The sequence below is a fragment of the Sabethes cyaneus genome, chromosome 2 (genome assembly GCF_943734655.1).
Source record: "Sabethes cyaneus chromosome 2, idSabCyanKW18_F2, whole genome shotgun sequence".
NCBI classification, from domain to species: Eukaryota; Metazoa; Arthropoda; class Insecta; order Diptera; family Culicidae; genus Sabethes; species Sabethes cyaneus.
This window is the reverse complement of record NC_071354.1, coordinates 227,351,114-227,371,612: the sequence shown is the minus strand read 5'-3', so window position 1 is coordinate 227,371,612 and position 20,499 is coordinate 227,351,114. Positions and strand designations below refer to the sequence as shown.

General features: G+C 40.9%; 1 protein-coding gene across 1 annotated transcript; it reads left to right on the top strand.

The window, feature by feature from the left end:
- Nucleotides 1–1,668: 1,668 nt before the first annotated feature.
- LOC128734762 (klaroid protein) lies at nt 1,669–19,173 on the top strand. The gene is made up of 7 exons (XM_053829100.1): nt 1,669–1,834; nt 3,625–3,848; nt 3,909–4,810; nt 4,869–5,066; nt 12,897–14,522; nt 14,797–14,909; nt 15,127–19,173. Exons 2-7 carry the CDS (start codon nt 3,697–3,699, stop codon nt 15,343–15,345), a joined length of 3,210 nt encoding a protein of 1,069 aa, XP_053685075.1. The 5' UTR covers nt 1,669–1,834; nt 3,625–3,696; the 3' UTR covers nt 15,346–19,173.
- Nucleotides 19,174–20,499: the final 1,326 nt, after the last annotated feature.

Sequence of the window (20,499 nt, the reverse complement as noted above, 5' to 3'; positions counted from 1 at the left end):
TTTTGATGCCGGTAACGGCAATAAAGCTTGCTTAGAGCATCTAATCAGCTTTTCATAGTGCTTCAAGTAAATTTTAATTTAGCATTGAGAATGCCATTTTAAAGCTGCTATGCTTTGACAATGCTGAATTATATCTGGCAGCATGTAACTTGCAAATATAGAGCAGCTTTCAAGCTTAATTCAGTGCTTAGCGGTTACCTGGGTATTCCGACCTGAATTTGATCAAATAGTTATTGCTCTTTGCATTGAAAGTTGGATTTTGAACACACTTGTCCAGTCACACATTTTGTAGGTGAGAAAAGTTGCCAAAATTTCGTGGGAAAAAACCATGAATCTTGGTTGATTTCTATTTAAATTCTAATGCTTACGTAGAGTTGTTATCGACGCAAAGAATAATACAGCAGTTAATTTCGTTAATCGTTAACAGTTTCGTTAATTGGTGGTTCGTTAATTGGGCGGTTCGTTAATTGGGCGTTCGCTAATTGGGCTATGTGACAACTTGAATGTCAAAATTGTATGGAATTTTCGAGTTTAGAAATTTCTAACAACTGTCAGTCGGCCCAATTAGCGAATCAGCTGGAGTGCAGTCGTGGCCCAATTAACGAATTCAGGCTGTATAAAAATAATTTCTAAATACATAATTCCACGCATAATTCATAACTTGAATAAATATGCAGCATATATGAAATAAATGAAAAATTAAATACTATTTGCTTTCCCTACAACTGGTACTGGCGCCACTGCTAAATCAAATGTCAGCTCAGATGGGAGAGTTGTAATGATGGGAAATGTCGGTCAAAATCTATAACGATTATTGATAAAGTTTTGTTACCGTTAATAATTAATAACGATAATACGGCAATATAAGCAAAAATACGTAAGAAATAGAACAAAAATGTTAAAATAATAACAAATCAAGAAGAAGATTTCACTTTAAACCCTCCAATTTTCGATATTCTTCCATGACGATAAAGTTTGATGGTATTATCGATATAAGATTACTAGCGATATTATCAGTAGCACACTTTTCATCACAGTTTTGAAGGTTGCACTTAATAACTGTGCAGTCCAATTGAGTGTGAAGAGCGCAATATCAAACCGTCAAAGTTTTATCATAACTTAAAAATTTTTATCAAATGATTCACAGCCTGAGAATTGAGTGAAAACGACTCAGACTATAAGCCACTGTACGAACGTGCATAGTCATAGAATATGACGTCATCCCGTACGGCAGCGAAAGCGAGAAAATGACGATGAAAAGAGGGAAAAGAAGAGCATATAACGAACTTTCGGCAGCAGCAGGTTTTCCTCAGGGGGCTGATATGACGTCACATTTTCGTTGCTCACATGAAAAAGGCGGCAAACGCAAAGCGATTTTACAAAACGAATTTATCTAACCATTTTCACAGTTTCATGTATTTCGCATTAATTGTCTGCCTGAAATTGGCTATGTGATGCTAAAATCTTGACTAAAATCGAACTAAAACTAACAAAATTTAACAATTTATACATCCGACTCGGTTGTCAGCTTGAGCCCATCTATGAAGCTGTCAGCTTGGGCCCGCTCTATGTTGGCTACGTTTTTTTTGTATAGGTTGGTATTGGAAGTGTCATTCCCGTGGTTTTCCTTCTTTTTCATCTTGTCATTTCATTTCACTGTGCTCTCTCTGTTCGGATGTGGTAGAAGTGTTTTTCCGCGTCGTTTGTGAAAAAATCGCTCAAAAAGCGGTGAAAAGCCGCCGGAAACTGGCAGAAAAGTGCTGGAAAAGCTGCCCCGGTACCAGTGGAAGACAGTTGTGGTGTTTTTCCGGGAGGAAGTGTTCGATTTGGGCAGGTAAATTGGCTTTGAAAAGTTTGATTTCGCCTTCTCTTGATGCGAGTTGGGAGGGAGAAGACGAAGAAGCAGTAAACTGTTGTGCGTTGTGCGGTCAGGGCCTCACTCAGGGGGTTTTTGGTTGGGGCTGTGGAATTTGTGTTTTTTGTTTGGCTTGTGGGATTTAAAGAAAAAATTCTCGCAATTTAAATTTTAAATGACTGAAGCAACAAAAGATGTCCTTTTCGGTTTATCATTCCAGCTTCTATTGGTCATTGTTCTATCGATTGGTCTGTCTAGAGTTCGCAAGAGAGAGTGTTTCTCGCTTCATGCGCGGCAGTTTATTTTTAAATCCCCGCACGACTTGAGTTGAGTGGTGCGTTTGTTTCCCGTCTTGGTAACATAATTTTACAATTATTATTTGGTAGGGGAACGTGCTCTGAACAGACCGTCGGGATGATGCATCATAATTAACATAAATATACGATTGGAAAGCGATAAGTTTAGGTAAAGCTTGCATTCAAATTCAGATCAGGCACTAGAGTTTTATTAGAAGTTTCCATTAAGTTAGCTAGTCCCCAGACAAGTGTTTTTTCGTTTGCCTCTCTGGTTTGGTATTAAGTTGGAAGGTGCAGCCCGGAGTTATCGGTTTGTTCGATGTCTTATCTTTTGCTCAGCAGTTTCTCGCTTTGAAATATTCACAAATCGTCCGTTAACGACGACTTGCTGCTGAGCTGGTCCGTCGACGAGCTATCGATGACGTGTGCTCTTATTCATAAACAAAAAAAAAAGAGCGATATGCGCTGAGTGAGGTCGCCAACTGATTGCCTACCAACGCTGTCTGAGTTCGAAGAAAAATTTGCATTTTGCCTTGAAACTGCGGATGTTTTGCACACTATTACGATTTGGTGGTAAATTCATGCTGCGGTTGTCACTGGAGAAGCCTTGTGGGAGACATCGCCGTGTGATTGACTTAGAATGAGACAGAATTGTCTCATGGTGATGGCAGTACATAGCCTACTAGGCGATGATCGAGTTAGTAATAAATATCGCTCGATCTTGTGTGCTGACGATATTAATTACATTATTTACTAGAACGCTGTGACTAATCTTCCAAGACTACGGCAGCGTAGATTTCTAACTTACAAGTCATAACGAGTGGTGTATGTAATAAATCAAATGTAAACAAACATACACACGTAAGTACATGTAAACAGTACCTTACAACGCTTCAGTGTTCAGTGTGGGAGTGACATAGAAGCATAAAATCCTGCCTTCGTATTGCACCTGTTCGCATGAAGTGCGCGGTGTTTGCTCCTCTGCCTTGTGCCTTCGTATGTTTTAGGGTTTTTAGATCATTCGTTTATTTTTTGTTATTTGCTTAAGCGTGAACTAGCGAAGGACAGGTACGGTGTTAATTTGAACAGATAGATAAAGAGGGTGCATAATAAAAATGATGTTTTAGTTGAGCTAATAGTTTTACTTTCAAGAGCTAAAGATTATGTTGCTGTACTGCGCAAGTACGTACCACTTATTTCCGCTTTTTGGCAGTGTATAAATTTTGCATTACTCAGCCTATTTGTAAAGGTTAAGTACAGAAACAATGGCAGTTTGTCCGTCTCTTGTCTGCCTGTCTGAAATCTTATCTCTAGACACGGTCGAAGTAGGCTGTTACGTTAGCAATAAATTTTAAACAAACATTTTGATTTCAATAAAGTATTGAAATATACAAAAGTTGTTATAAAAAATAAGTCAAAAGCTACATTCTCTATTTAATAATAAATACATTTTAATAAATTTCGCCCATACAGGAAACAATTACAAATGTGTTAGCTCACAGTAAAAGTTAATTCGGTAACATTTTGAGCAGTGATTTTAACGACATGGATCAGCCAAACGACGAAGGAAAGATTCAGACCCGTTCCCGTTCTCAAACTCCAGGCCTTGTTCTTCGTGTTAGCTCCGAAAGAGATGTAAACGGAGAGTCGAATTCTAAAGCCAACGACAGAAAGACTAAAAAGGCACCCACCGTTACGTAAGTAGCTTCTTGCACAGCAAATGAATCGATTGAATTTAGGTTATGTATTCTTTGCAGCACAATTCAGGAGGAATTAAGTTTATCGCAAAAATCTACCGTAGAATCAACGGGAGGAGCACAAACTGTGCGTCAAGTTCGTAGCATCACATCGGACTACTCCTCGGATGGCGCTTCCCCGGAAAAACCCGCTTCCAAGCGATCGTCTGCGAACACCAGCAGCAGCAATAGCAACCTGAAGGAGAAATCGATCATCATCACAACAACCACTACGACCACATCTTCCAGTACGACCAAAACAAACCCAACTACAAAGCCAGCATCGCCCACCAAGAAGGAAGTACGCCAAAATGAGATCAATCGCGTGCTAGAGGACACTCAGACGGCCATTCTGCGTACCAGTACGCCGAAGGCGTCCTCCAAATCCCAGAAAAAAGCAACTCTGACACCGGAGGACCTCAAAAGCCACGCCGCCTATAAAGAGTACAAAGATGCCGGGGAGTACTGGAACAAATTCCCTAAAACTGACTACACCTACTCGGAGCTGTCTCCGCATCGGAGAGAAATCGCCCCCGGTGTGGTGGCCATGCCGAACATGTCCCGTCCGGGGTTGAGTAAACATGCCGAGCGGATCAGCGTTATGATCCAGCGAAATCCCACCCAAGAATCGTACATCCGCCAGCGTTACGCTTCGGCAAAGTATTCCAGTGGAGGAACGGCCGGTGGCAGTTTTGCCCGCGCGGATCCTTACGATTCGGGCGAGGAAGATCTGTCTCAAATTTCCCGCTCGAAGAGCTTCAGAACCAGCCAGGGAAAGTTGGTGGTCGAGGAACACCGTTCGATCGTGAGTCGCTTTTTCCTGTCGATTGTGAACTTTTTCTACAACAGTTCGCACACCGTTTCACGGGTGTTCAATCGTTCGGAACACAATATGTATTACACTAGAATAGAGGATGAGAGAGGTACGTTATCCCTTACATTAATTAGAGTTCAAATCAATAGCTTAACTTTCAATTTTAGGCTTCTTCGCTAAGGCTTACTCGATGTTCGCATCAGTTACTACGAGCATCTTCAAAAAAGTATATTTGCTGATCTCATCCGTATTGTTCCTGGACGCATGGCTGCTCCAAACATCGGCCAGCGACGTACAGCAGGGTCGCCGCAAGCGTAAATTTTTGCTCCTGCTTCTGGCTCTGCTACCGTTCCTGTTGTTTGGCGGTAAGTAAACCCTATTAGCAGCATAGTCACCGGAATGTGCCTAATTTCTATTTATTCTCCATCGAACAGGAACTTATATTTTCCTTGATCCTACTCCCCTGAATTCGCTACGCGAACATCTTTCCAATCCCCTACTTAATTACAATTTTAAACTACCCGAGCTTCCCGACACCGAAGCCGCTAAGCTGTATGCCCTCGAAAAGTGGACCGATGTCCGCCAGTTTACCGAGCATTATTTCGATGCTTTGAAATTGATTTCCGGAAATGCCGTCGGTGCAATCCGAGAAGTTTGGCAGGAAAACGTAAACAACCTTTTCTAGTAGCGAGAAGTTTTTTTCTTCTCAATCACGAGATTTTCGCGGATTGCTTTTATTCTTATCTTAACACCTGCATTGTTTAGATTTAACAGCTTTCAAGTGCCATCCTTCGAAAAAACCATATCCTCCCGTACTTTTTTTTCCAATCCATGCCAACCATAAAACAGTATAAATGACAGAGCATTTATCGTCCACAATCGCAATCATCCAATGGAGTCTCTCTAACGACCAGTGACAAAAAAAAGAAGAGAATGCATCATAATATTACTATTATTATTAATAATTATTATCATCACACACAATATATTTCAACAGCCATCCATTGAGAAGGATAGAGAACTACTACTTGAAACGTCGATTCTATAGGCTTTAGTATTTTTCCTTCGTAACAAAACAAAGCGAAAATTTGTTTGAACTCACCATTTTAATGTAGTGTATTTTTGTTCATGTTCAGCAGTTTAGTTAGTTACGCAATCTCTCGAAAGCAGTTGTGTCTGATAGTTTGGAACGTGAATTTTTACGTCCCAAAAAACAAAAAATAATATATCGATCAATGAGTTGTATCTGTCCAATAATAATAGAAATAAATCGTAAGATAATGCGAGTAAACAGAGACCGTAGTTTTTTCGACCGTGTTTCATTCCCTTTGATTAGGGTGCTTTTGAGAATATAGCCCACCCAAAACGGCAGGTAAGCATTGCTCGTTAGTCGTTAAGTTTCCGGTACGTTGTTCTCTATTCTTCTCTAATTAAATTCGAAGTGTGGACGTGGAGTTGATAGGTGGTTTCAGTAGAAGGTTGCATCTATTTTGGAAATAGAACGAATTACTAGAGAAGGATAGAGAAAAGCTACTAATTGTGTTATAGTTTCTTAAATATTTTGGCCATTGACATAACTTACACTCGATAATATGTTTCATTGATGTTTTTCGGTGAAATAAAGCCCTTTCTCGATCTGCGTAACGTTTCTGGCTGCTATGCTTCACCTATCAGGCGCCTAAAATGTTTTATTTTTTTTATCAAAACTAATTCATAGAAATTTTAAAACACAGTTTTCTTTTCACAAATTCAAATTACAAAAAACAAATAAAAAGCTTACATTTTCGTCAGTCTATTTTCTTAGCACATTGCTAATGCTGCGTCCGCAGCATAGATAGATAAACAGACCTATGCGACCAGTGGTATCAACAATCGGATCAGTTACGTACAACTTGGCACGATTTTTGGCAGAAATCCTAGGAACAATCGTTGGAAAAACCACTTCACGCACGAAATAGTTTCGAGTTTGCAGAGGCAATCACAAGGACGCAGATTGTTGAAGGTGCGTACTCTTTTCGCTGGACGTAACGTCGCTATACACAAACATTCCAATCGAAGATGCAATCATTTGTATCAAAGAAAGACGGAGCGAAATTTGGAAACATACCAACAAGGCAGCTTCATAGCAGCAATCAGGCTCGTATTAGATTCAACCTTCTTCGTCTACCAATGTACTACATACTCACAATGTTTATCACCTGTAATTGCAAACCTGCAAACTAGAACAACACTGCATAGCTGAATTAGAGAAGAAAAACATCAATCTAACAACATACCGCCGGTACGTGGACGACTGCTTCTGTGTGGCTACTGAAGAACAAATCAACGAAATACTGGCGACGTTGAATGGTTTTTACAACAGGCTGCAATTCACCGTAGAAATCGAGGTGAATAAAAGCATAACATTCCTGGACATGATGCTAAGTGCTGACTAGAAACAACGGTAAGCTAGAAAAATCATGGTTGCCGAAACCCGAAACAAGTCGATGGCAAATATCTCGACTTCCATTCGCGAAGGCCGTACGCACACAAATGCAATACGGCAATAGCGCTAATCGATCGAGCAATTAAACTATCGGATCCAAAAAATCGGCCACATGCCATTAAAACTGTAAAAAACATTAAAAATTAACCATGATCCCGAGTGGTTTGTTCGAAAAATATTAAAAGCTAGAGTTTACAAGTTTTATAACACGCTCGAAAACACTAAGCAAACAGAAGAAAACATTAACTTTGCTTCTTCTGCGTATATACCGGGTCTGATTGAGAAACTGCATAAAATCCTAAGGAAACATAATGTAGAGCTAGCTTTCAAACCACTAGATAAGATCAAGCATCGTGTATTTAGTAAGCTGAAAGAACCGATCCGACCAAGCAAACAGAAAAATGTAGCGTACTCTATACCATGTGGTACAGATGACGGCAAAGTGAACGTTGGACAAACGGGAAGACGGTTGGAGACGAGAATAACTGAACATAAGAACGACGCAAAGAAGAAGGAAGCGAAATCCGGACTAGCACAGCACACTATCCAGAGCGGACACATTTTCGACTTTGATAATACACGCATACTAGAAAGAGTCGAAAACCAGGAGAGCAGAGAAACCGCGGAGATGTTACACATAAAGATACTGGGGGAAGAAAAAACAGTAAACCTGCAGCGTTAATGTGGAACGTTCAACACAATGTACAACGATCTGGTCACTAAGCTGCGGCAGTGTGAACAAAGCAAGCAGGCAGTTGTCAATGCAATAGTTGTCAATTGTCGTTTTCAGTCTGGCGTAGATTGCTTCCGCCGTCGCAAAGTTTGCGGCTATGCTATGAAAGTGATCCGTAAAGCCTAGGAGTTGTCGTTTCGATGCTAGCTCGTCGGATCACCCCCATAAGAGCATATAAGCCGCTACCTTGTCTCAACCTTCGCCACGTCTCAAAGGGGCTCGAGAGTGTCCCGAAAATACACATGAAATACATCACTCGATCCAATGTGACTGATCAGTCGCGTCAGTTTATCCGGAAAACTGGTCCCGATCGACTGTATCGTATGCTGCTTTGAAATCAACAGAGAAACGATGCATAAGCACGTTGTACTCCCAACATTTCTGCAAGATCTGTCGGATGTCTGGCAGCGACGGACAAACTTGTAGCAACTGGAGCACATACAAATACCTAGCTGCTACTTTCTTGACAGTTCAATTGAGTTACACACTTTGGTGGGGAGGCTCTTGCAGCGCCTCAGAATCGTCGAGAATTAAGGGCGCATAGTAACTTTTACAGCTTATTTTTTGCCTTATTTCAAATATTTTTTTCTCGATAACGCGAAAGACGAATCCATTGGGGTTATTTGCATTCTAAACATTGCATTTTGTACTAATATTTACAATTTTGTCTACAAATGGGAACATCTTCCCCCGCCCCTACTGCTTCTTCAACATGATCATTCGAAAAAAACGAGTTCCGGTACCATATATTGACGCTAGGGGGCTTATCTGACATGAAAAATTTTATAACGGCGTGAAATTATATTAAATTATCTTGTCTTTGACCCATCCTTTTTTTTAATTCGAATGCATAACAAAATGGTGGACATTCAAACAAAAAAAATATTTTTTAGTCGAAAAATTGACTTGAAACATTTTTAAAAAATACATAAATATCGAAAAAAGGATGGGTCAAATGGCTTCCAAGTCGATACTGTGTATACAGATATGTCCAAAGCGTTTGATGTAGTCAACATAGGGGCAATGGCCGCAGTTCTCCGGAAGCATGGATTCAATGGTGTCTGCTTAAAATGGATAACTTCGTACCTGACCAACCGCTTACAATATGTTAGACTACACAATACAAATTCTGAACTGTTCAATACGCGCTCAGGAGTACCTCTAGGTAGTCATTTGGGCCCTCTGCTGTTTGTTATCGTCATGAATGAGTTACCCGATATGCTAAACGATGTTTTCGTGTTAATCTATGTTGATGACGTAAAAATGTTTACTCCTGCACGTTCCCCGAAGGATTGTGCGACTCTTCAAGACAACTTGAATCGTTTTCTGGACTTTTGCAAATTGTTTGAACTAAAAGTAGACGTTTCCAAATGCAAGGTGGTCTCTTTTAGTCGCAAATCGCGTAAAATCGAATATGGATACCGCCTATGTGATGATTTAGTCCCAAGGAAAACTTGCCATTGTGATTTAGGCGTTGAAATGGACAGTGAATTGAACTTCGGCAAGCACATCGAGAAGATAGTAACGAAAGCAAATTCATTATTCGGAATGGTCAAACGATTTAGCCGTGAATTAGATGACCCGTACACAATAATTGCTATCTACACTGGTTTGGTCCGCACCACAATTGAGTATACAAGCGTGGTATGGCGTCCATTCTATAACATATACGTTAACCGGATCGAGCGTGTGCAGAAAAAAGTTGATGCGATATGCTTTGCGCAATCTTGGTTGGAGAGATGAAATGCCTGACTACCGATCTTTTTGTTTGCTAGTAGCAATCAACAGCTTGAATGACCGCAGGATTTTAATTGATGTTCTGTTTCTAAAAGATGTTATTTCGGAGAAATACAGCGCACCACACTTGTTCAGCCAGGTGACTAGATATGAAGGCAGAACCAGCTTAAGAAGAATTAGGCCGTTCGAACATTTATCGAACAGATTGCAGAATTATGCCCGGAATGAGCCCATGTGTCGAATGATGGCTATTTATAACGATCTTCAATCCGTAATTTCCATTGAAATGTCAAGTGGTCAGCTTAAACATAATCTCAAACAGTATTTTAATAATCATGTGTAAAATTTTTATGTATTAATTACTTATTAGAATCTATATGTACATCTATAAGTGTGATAACGGGCAAAGCCTATACATCAAATAAATCAAATCAAATCAAAGACTAAATAATTTTATAAGCTTTTAAACAAAAAAAGAACCAAGAGAATTGCTTGAGCCGTTCTTGAGTTATTTATGGTACCGACTTTGAAAACCTGGTTTCGTGAAAAACGGCGTTGAAGTTTTTATTCGCTGTGTAATCGCCCGAGATATATGCGGTACAAATAGCCGTAACTTTGTCATTTTTTTTGGAAATCGTCCAAACGGTTTCAAACACATATGCTCAAAATGTTAATCTTTTGATAAAAACAATAAAAAAAATCGATTTTTTTGAATTGAAAACGTACTATGCCCTCTGAGGCGATTCGGTGCGTTCTTGTATTAGTGAAGACAAAAGTCGCATCACTAAAACCCATGTCCATTCCCTGAGCTAAGGACAGTAGATCTTGGGGCGACTCCATAAAACTCCGAATTTCACAGTGCGTTCTTGGTTGCGATCGGACCAAAGAAGATACCAACAGTTTATTACGTTTATGGTGCCAGAAATTCTTGAACTTACAACATGCATCAACTCCAACAGTCGCTGGTTCTATGTGCCAATCTTTCTGTATCAACCTCCCAGATAACACAAAATCGTAATAGAAAGTTCACATTGAATCGTTTTTATGTCAACTTCATATTGGAGTTGTATAATAATTAGAGTATGTCAAATCGAAGTGAACAATAACAACTTCATATACAATTCATGACTGTGAATTATAAAGCAGGATAGACAATTGCAATATTTGATTATATCTATATCATATATTCAGGAGTATTTAGTTGTGTGTTATAAAAACTGCGCAAAATAGAATTACAAATAGTTGTCAAAATTTTCGCACGTATATCGCCTCCACTTTGGTACATATATGCTCTTATATGGCGTGAAATATAACTTTTTCGTTCAGATATGATTTCGTATACCTCAGCTGCAATCGAGATATACAAACCAAATGGTTTACTGGGCTTCTAGTTTTTGGCCACAACAAGAGCAACGTGAGTGCAGGACAGTAGAAGAAGTTCGCTCAGTTTACCTTCATCGACAAGCTGCTGTAGGTGTAGATATATAGTTTCATCTGGAAACTTTATCGCAAATTCACATTGAGAATATTCCGTAATGGTTCAATCAAGAGGAGTTATTTACATGGATAGCAGAACATCCTGACGAAGTAAAACCCGTTTCGCTGACGCTGACTGAAGCCAGTTTGAAACTGAAGCGGTGCTGCTTCTGTTGAAACCGAAGCTTCACTACTTCATTGTTGAGTGACGCTATGCAATTGAAGGTGACGTTGTCGGGCCCTGTTTGGGACAGCACTTTATAGGTGGCATTGAGAACGGTGATCGCTCGATAGTTCTCTCAGTTCAAATTGTCGCCTTTTTTTAGATCGGGCGGATCACCCCATCTTTCCACTTCTCCGGTAGCTGTTCCGTATCCCAAATTCTAACAATTAACCGGTGCACTTAATCGGCCAGCTTTTCTGGTTCCATTTTAATAAGCTCCATTCACGTGTTCATCGAGGTGCTGCTTCCACCTTTCGGTCACCTCACAATTGTCCGTCAAAATACCGCCATTCTTATCCCGGAACATTCCGGCCCGCGGCACAAAACCTTTGCAGGATCCGTTTAGTTTCAAGTAGAACTTTTGCGTTTTCTGAGAACGATGCAGCTGCTCCAATTCTGCATATTCCTGCTCTTCCAGGTACCGCTGTTTCTCCTGGAAGACTTGGTGTCGCTGCACCTTCTTCTGTTTGTGTCTTTCCACGTTCTGGCACATCTTGGCTCCCTGCGCAGCGTTCTTTTCATCCATCACCTTCCTACATTGATCGTCAAACCAATCGTTCCGTTGATATTCCGTGTCACATGTCTAATGGAGCTACACTGCTAATGGCTGTTTTGATGGGGTTCCAACAGTCCTCCCGGCCATAGTTTGTGGCGACGTCCGGTTGCTTTAGCCGCGCGAGATTTAACCGAGGCTTGCATCGGTACCGAATGTGGTTCACAACTGAGAGCTTTGGGCGCATCTTATCCATCACAAGGTAGTGGTCCGAGTCAACGTTAGCGCTTCGATAGGATCTGACATCGATAATGTCTGAGAAGTGCAGACTGTCGATCAAAACGTGCTCGATTTGAGATTCTGTCTGATTTGGTGCCCCCTCCATGTGTACTTGTGTAGGAGTCTATGGTGGAAGCAGGTACTACGTACGGCCATGGTATTCGAGGCGGAAAAGTCGATAAGTCTTAGGTCCATTTCATTGGTCAGTTGGTGTGCGTAGAATTCTTACGTGTCATCGGTAGTTATCAAAAGAGTACTAGAACATGTCAAACAAGTTAAGTGAGGTTTGAATGAGACAGCATACCAACAACAATATTAAACTGGTCAAAAAATGGCTGATCTGAAGTACTGACGAAAGGCAAAATTTCTTTTTTCTTTAAGTCTTTAGGCTTACAACGCTTAGTCCTGGTTAGAATGTCACCTTAGATTAAACTTCTCGTTCGGTCGATATTAATAGGTGGGGTCAGCTTTGGCATGCTCTTTCCGCTTCGACTTTGCTTTTTTGATTACTGCACCTCAGACAAGCAGAATTCGCAAAAGTAGTGTATGGAGCATTTGTAGAGCTAGTAGCTATCTACAATATTGCTGAAGAAAGTTATATCTTTAGTATTTACGCCGCTTTTCCAGTGCAAATCGTATGGGAGAAGTAAAGCAAACTGTTTTATTCATACGACCTAGTATGTCTTAAACTAACTCAGCTTAGCCTGCAATGGCAAAAATGAGATATAATTTTTCACAATCATTTTAACGTTCCAATTTCTCCTTCCAGCTTACCTTCTAGCAGACGAAGACCAGACAATCGTGCTGCCGGCTTCGAAACGTGCCACCATTGCGCTTTCCTCTCTGTCAAAAATAGTACCATCCCTGACGGCTGACGATTTTGACACGCTGAAAACCAACCTCTTCCAGAAACTGGACTGGCGGGAAACTGGCGGTTTCAGCTGGCAAACGCTTCTTCCGTCGTTTAGTTTATACTTTTGGCGAACGTCCTCGAACGACGAACCGGGACCACAGTACGAGAAGCTGCGCTCCAATCTACAAACCGCGCTCAGTCCAGAGGAATACGAGAGCCTGATGCAGCACATTGATTCCTACATTGAGAGTCTGTTAGCGGAGAAGTTCGAAAGAAAGGCGGCATTGCAGGCGCAGCAGGAAGCGAGTGCGAAACAACAACCCCTTCATCCGGACGTGACTATTCACCTGGCTAATGTGGTTCAACAAAGCTTGAAGGACTACAACTATCAGTTGAGTGCTGAAGATGTTGAACGAGTTGCCGAAAAAGTTAAAAATGAATTGTTGACCAGCTATCCACATGTTTTCGGTAGTAAATCAACGGATGGTAGTGAGCGAATCAAGCGGGAGGGTGTCGAAATTTCAAAAGATACTTTGGTTGAAATTCAACGGCTAATCAAGCAGGAAATTAGTGTCACAAATAATAATTTTATTCTCAGTGACCAGCAGTTGGAGGATGTTCTGTTGAAGATTTTGTCTTCTACTAAACTGGTTGAACTGATTGATGCTAGGATTCTACAACAGACAAAAGGGTTCGCTAAAAACGGAAAAGAAAATGAGGCGGTTTTGGTGGAAAATTTGAAGAATGAAATCGCAGAAATTAAAGCCCACTTCACGGAGAAATTGGCTGCAAGCAGTTTGATGCTGGAAGATAACCTGCAATCGTTACGTGACAATCAAGATCGGCTGGCCGAACAAGTGAACAGCTATCGAATAGAGAACGATGAGAGGTACGTTAAGCTATTGGCCAGTATTGATGAGCGTTTGGCTGCTGCGCAGCAAGAGCAATTTGCCGGTTTGAATGCCATCATCAAGAAGAACATTGTTACTATATTGGGGATGAATGTGCATGACGATGTAACCGATGAGGATTTAAAAACGTGGATCAGCAATCTGTTTGTAGCCAAAGATTACCTGGAGAGTCGTCTGAAAGAGTACCAGGAAGGGGTCAGTACCCTGATTCAGCAAGAAATGGAACGTTCCGCTGCCGTACTGATGAAGGATATTAGTGAAAAAATCCAAAAAGAAGTTCTTTCGTCGGTACAAACCTTCAAGAGTGAGCTGAACATTGATGCCAAGGCGGGTCGAGTGACCTCCGATGGCGGTGGTGGTGGAATGTCAGAAGATGAAGTTCGCAGAATTGTACGGGATGCGCTTCGCATCTACGATGCCGATAAAACGGGACTGGTCGATTACGCTCTGGAGTCCGCTGGTGGACAAATTTTGTCCACCCGCTGCACGGAGAACTATCAATCGTCGTCCGCGCAGATCTCCATTTTCGGTATACCGCTGTGGTATCCGACCAACACGCCACGGACGGTCATTTCGCCGACCATGCAGCCCGGACAGTGCTGGGCGTTTTCCGGATTTCCAGGGTACTTGGGTAAGTTGGTTCTGCTTTTCTTTTCATTCATTACGTTAGAAATTTTAGTTCTGAAGTAGTTACTTTGCGGTGCAAGGAAAAACAACCTAAAATTATCTTTAGTTGGTTAATTTTCGCTTCCATAATCCATGAATTATTTTCATTTTACGTTAATTCTTTCGTTTTGTTATTAAAAACATTAAAAATTCCATCCCAATCCCGAAAATTGTCAGAATTTCGCTTACACTGTGTCCTGTTTTTATCCTTCTCTCTTCTCTTATCTGGTTACTTCCAGTCATCCAGCTGAATAGCGACGTAATCGTGACTGGCTTCTCGCTGGAGCATATCTCCAAACTGCTTGCACCAAATGGACAAATTGATTCCGCTCCGATGAATTTCTCCGTTTGGGTAGGTTTCCGCCGTCCGTCCGTAGACACTTTATTCCGCATGCCAATGAATCGATCGTCGATCAAGTAGTGATGCATGAATGCCTGTGCAGCTTAGCTAAGTGTAGATAGCCAGCCAGTCACACATACCACACACCCACGCAGCGCAACTTCTTCGACCGGATCTAAGTAATCTTTTCGTTTTTTTTTGCCGGATGTTCGCCGTTTCTTTTTTGCAGGGTCTCGCCAGCGAGAACGACCCCGAACCGATCCTGTTGGGTAACTACGTGTACGAGGATAATGGGGCGGCACTGCAGTACTTTGCGGTGGAAAACCCAAACCGGCCGGAGTTGCAGGGCCGAGCATTCCGCATCGTCGAACTGCGGATCGAGTCAAACCACGGTAATGTGAACTACACCTGTCTGTATCGGTTCCGAGTGCACGGCGAGCGAGTGTGAGGTGCACCCATCCGGTGGCACAAGGCAGCGGCACAAGGAGCAATTGTAGATAGTATGAGGGAAGTCGTTTTTTTATTGTAATTTATTCTTTAGCGTTTAGATTTGATTTTAGTAACCTTCATCGCGAGGGTTTTCAGTTGTTTAATTTTATTAATATTTAGTTTAGTAAGTTTGAACCAGCGGGAGATGATGGTGCAATAACTGCCATTTTGCGTAGGTACGAGTCACACCGCGCTCCGAGAACAAGTAGGTAAGTTTGGCACCAAATCTAGCTTTTCTCTGTGTTTAAGTTTAGGAATCATTTTTATTCTACACTACGCGACGTAGTCTTTGAAAGCTTCAACGTCAGGTGAAGATTTTAAATGACTGACTTTTATATGTTCTTGTTTTTTAACACCTCCTTTCCTTTCTTCTGTTCTTAACTACTTAAACCTAAATGCTTTCTTTAGATTTTTTTTTAGTTTGTATGAATGGAATCACCTGTGTCAGGTTAAGGATTGGTAATTAAAACCGTTTTTGCGCATTTGGTTGTGCAATGCTTGCTCTATATTTTTATTTTAATGGTGATAATTATTGATTTGTTTTTTGTTGTTGATTTTTTTCGTCTTTCAAAACTGAAAAATGTAAATTTTTAAAACCATTTTTGACCAATTGGTTGTGCAGTTCATGCTCTATATTTTGATCTTAATAGTGATGATTATTGATTTGTTTTTTTTTTGTTGATTTTTTACCACTTTCAAAACTGAAAAATGTAAATTTTCCAAGTCTGCAAGGAATGAAGAAGACATTCAAAAATGATCAGCTGCTTCTTGGTTTTGGCCGCAAAGTTATTGGATTAGATCCTTCGTTTGAAATTCCACAATTTCTCAACCTCCGTTTGAGGACAAAAAATTGTGTCTATTCATCTCACCAGGTCTAGCCAAACGATGTTCTCCTTCGCATGATACTTTTAACGTAGAACTACGTTTTTGTTTTCTATATTGGGATACATTTTAGAAGCACGAGGAATGAACATGCAACGAGAAATGGTTACGTTTTGCACGCTTATAATGCAACCATTTCTCAATGGATTTTAGAGATACACTACATCAATTGATCTGAAATGTTTCTATGAATTAATTGATGTTAAGAATTTAAGAGGAATTTTTCAAAACCCTATTGGAATCGCTTGAAGCAAGCAAGGTTGAGAGAGGGCTATTTCAACATCAACAGGGCTTCGGTATCAGAGGCACGGAACAGACAAAACTCGATCTTCCGCACGAAAGTGCCACTAATCCCAATGAGGTATGATGGTACGAAGCGATTGAAGAACGTTATCGTGCAAAAAATGCACCGAAGTTTTACGAGAACTAGCACACTAGAACACTTGCTCCTATACTGCCGTGAATTCCTATTTCTCAGTAAAGACGATTCTTTTACAAATTTGCTCGGACGACGGTATGAGCCAACTGAATTCTTGTATTGTATACGTCGCTGGAACCACTATTTCACTATTAAAAAGTCTATTTCAAATTTTATTAATGGTGTGCTTATGATCGGATGTAGGTGGTTCCTCCGATTCACACTTTATTGCCTGAAGATTGTGGTTTCCAGTGCGCCAATTACTATCCGTTGCATGTATGTTCCTTATAACCTCTGAGTATTACAATTGGACCTTGCGTCCTTCCAAATTGGCACTGAAGTGGTCGAATTATCATAAAAATTGGCGCTGAGTGGCCGGAACGTCACACACGAATTGGATGAGCGAAACGGATGAAGTAAAAAATGTCGATGAGTCGATTAGTTGGACTTCCGGCGAACGACGCGGACGATAATTGCTTGCTGGTCACAGCGACACAACCCAAACCCGACTGCGTTGTCCGAGGTTTGCGTTCCCAAATTTTCTAACCGCAAATTGAGCACTTGCTGGGATGAATACATTCTCGAATGCTGCAAGCAATTAACATTCAACGACTCCATCGCTTCTCGCGCACAAATTGAGGAAGCCAGCAACGTAGCACTACGTAACGCTTTCCCATTCGAGCTGCCCCATATTAACCCTCTCTGTCCCATGGTAGCACAGGTGCTCCATGACTTCCGATACTAAAATCGACCGATAAAATTTTTGAGGCATTCAAATATGGATATTTTGATTTTGTAACGTAATAAAAACATTGTTTTACAAGGTGTATAGTTGCATTTGACGAATTGTTAATTAATAGCTTTTTTACATGATCAAAAACTGTAAACCACCAAAACACCCCTGGGACAGAGAGGATTAATACTGATACCGTTATTCCTGCATTGGGTAAACTGAAGACCTCGTACGCAATTGGACCAGATGGCATCCCTTCTGCGGTATTGAAACGATGCGGTTCTGCACTTAGTTCTCCTATCGCCAAGCTTTTGAATAAGTCGATACAGCAACGCAAATTCTCTGACCGATGGAAATTTTCTTATCTTTTTCCAATATATGAAAAAGGCGATAAACGCGACATAACTAATTATCGCGGGATCACGTCCTTGTGCGCTAGGTCAAAACTTTTCGAGATAATTATTAATGACGCTTTGTTTGCTTGCTGTAAATTCTACATTGATGCTGAGCAGCATGGATTTTTTCCAAAAAGATCAGTAGCTACAAATTTGATGCAGTTTGTTTTCCGCTGTATGCAAAGCTTAGACTCTAGCCTGCAAACCGATGCTAACTATCTAGACCTGAAAGCTGCTTTCGACCGTGTAGACCACGGAATACTGCTAGGGAAAATGAAGCGACTGGGTGTATCTACGGACGCCATCTGCTGGTTTAGATCTTACTTAACGAAATGAAATTTATGTGTCAAAGTAGGATCTACCGTTTCCAACTGCTTCTCCAATCGATCTGGAGTTCTACAAGGCAGCAACCTGGGCCCGCTTCTTTTCTCGATTTTCATAAACGATGTCGCGCTTTTGCTTCCGCAGGTCGATTGCTTTATGCTTCCGTCGATTGCTTTATGCTGACGATACAAAAATCTTTAGAGTCATCACGTGCCAAAGCGACTGCGGGGAATTACAGGAATACCTGAATGCTTTTGCGAACTGGTGTGCAACAAACTGTCTAACATTAAGTATAGACAAGTGCAACATAATTTCGTTTCACCGAAAGCGTGCGACCTAGGAGTACTGCTAGACAACGAGCTAACATTCAGGAACCACAATGAAAGTATCATCTCAAGAGTTAACCGCCAGCTAGGATTTATTTTCAAAATTGCCGATGAATTTCGTGATCCTCTCTGCCTTAAATCACTCTATTGCTCTCTTGTGAGATCGATCCTAGAAACTAATTCTATTGTATGGTGCCCATTTCATGCCAACTGGTGCAACAGAATAGAAACTGTGCAGAAGAAATTTATCCGCTACGCGCTTCGCCATTTGCCTTGGAGTGACTCGCTGAACCTGCTATCATACGAAGTTCGCTGCCGACTTCTTGGTATTCAGTCTTTGAAGTTGAGACGACGAATTGCCCAAGCTGTCTTTGTTGCGAAGCTCCTATACAATCACGTGGACTGTCCTTCGCTACTGGAGCAGTTGAACATATATGCTCCTGTTAGGCAGTTACGTCAAAGGAATTTTCTGTATCTAGAAACGCGGAACCGCCAATTTGGAGCTCATGAACCTGTCAGAATTATGTGCCAACGTTTCAATGAAGTGTTTGAGTTATTTGACTTCAATGTTCCAGTTCATGTTTTTCGAGAGCGACTAGTCAATGTTTTCAATAGAAGCCAGAATTGTTTTATTCATTAAGACAAACAGTCAGATGGATTTTTTGTAATAAATAAGGCCATTGCAAATATTTTAGAAAGTTTTTGTCCTTCCGGTGTTGGGCCACTTGAAGGGGGGGGGGGGGGCGAAAAAAAAACAAAGATTTTTTTAATCGAGCAAAAAAAACTTTCGGCATTTTTATTTAAAGTTTGAACGTGAAAACAAAATCTATTCTTGCTTTTAAAATATACGTTATTATTTTCCATGCAAAAATCTACAAAAAAAGACAAAAACGAAAGAAAAAATTTTCGGCCGATTTTCGGAAATTTCGTTGTTCGAATTTCCATTTTTGTTTCGTGCTTGAAGCATTAACTCAACTCGTACACTCATTTTTCGAGTTTTTCAGGCTGTAGAACCCACATACAATTGATTTTATGAAAAAAAATTAACTCGTACGCTACAAATTTTTTTTTTGCCCCTCGATTTTTCAAGCCAATTTCCAAGGGGGGGGGGGGGGTGACAAAAACTTTTGGAATTATTTGCAATTGCCTAATAATAATAAAAAAAAAAAGCCTTCATGCTGTACAGCCCCCTCCTACTACTAGCTGACGCCAAGAACCGGGGATTCAGAAGCTGAATGTATCTTCTTAAGCGGCTGTGTTTCATCCACACCGGCTTTGCTCCGCTCGGGGATTTCCCAAGCAGCAGACTTTTCCCACTTATGGTCGCAGAAACTTATTTATGACTGATATTAGTTTTAAATCGGTCACCACAACTGGTTTATAACAACTATACGGTCAACTATACAACTATAAGCAATACGGTCGTTGGACTTCAAATCCCGTGAGCCGGAATGAGAGACCATTCAAGGCTGTGCCAAAAAGGTTACGTAACGTTCATCCCGTTGATGAGATCAAATCAGAATTAACAGAATTACTTAACGATTCCCCTACCCAAGTAATTTCAATGAAAAAGAAAACATCAAATTCGGGAAACCGGGGGAATTTCCCAATTGTCGGCAGTGATCAGAGATCCTAAATATATGCACTCATCAGCTACTTCAAGTTCACCACCGTCAACAGTTACTGTTCGTGAGAGTCGAACATTGCGTTCTCTAGAGCTTCTTCCTCTCATATATTTGGCTTTTGGCGCAATGATTTTCAGCCCTACCATCCTAGCCTCCGTTCTTAGTCTAGCATAGATTGCCTCCGCCGTCTGGAAGTTTCTAGTAATGTTTTCAAGGTCGTCTACAGAGGCCAGGAGTTGGCTACTTTTACCGAAGATCGTTTCACGCATTTCGATGTCCGCTTGCCCGAACACCCCTCAAGAGCAATGTCAAATAAGGCCATTACAAATATTTAAAAAAGTTTTTGTCCCTTCGGTGTTAGGAGAATTTTTTAATCGAGAAAAAATTTTTTTTAGGCATTTTTACTTGAA

Excerpts from the sequence above, each read along its gene's own strand:
- LOC128734762 (XM_053829100.1), top strand. The coding sequence starts at position 3,697 with ATGGATCAGCCAAACGACGAAGGAAAGATTCAGACCCGTTCCCGTTCT. Across the intron at positions 3,849-3,908 it reads AAAAAGGCACCCACCGTTAC|CACAATTCAGGAGGAATTAA; the intron begins GTAAGTAGCTTC and ends TATTCTTTGCAG. Across the intron at positions 14,910-15,126 it reads CGATGAATTTCTCCGTTTGG|GGTCTCGCCAGCGAGAACGA; the intron begins GTAGGTTTCCGC and ends TCTTTTTTGCAG.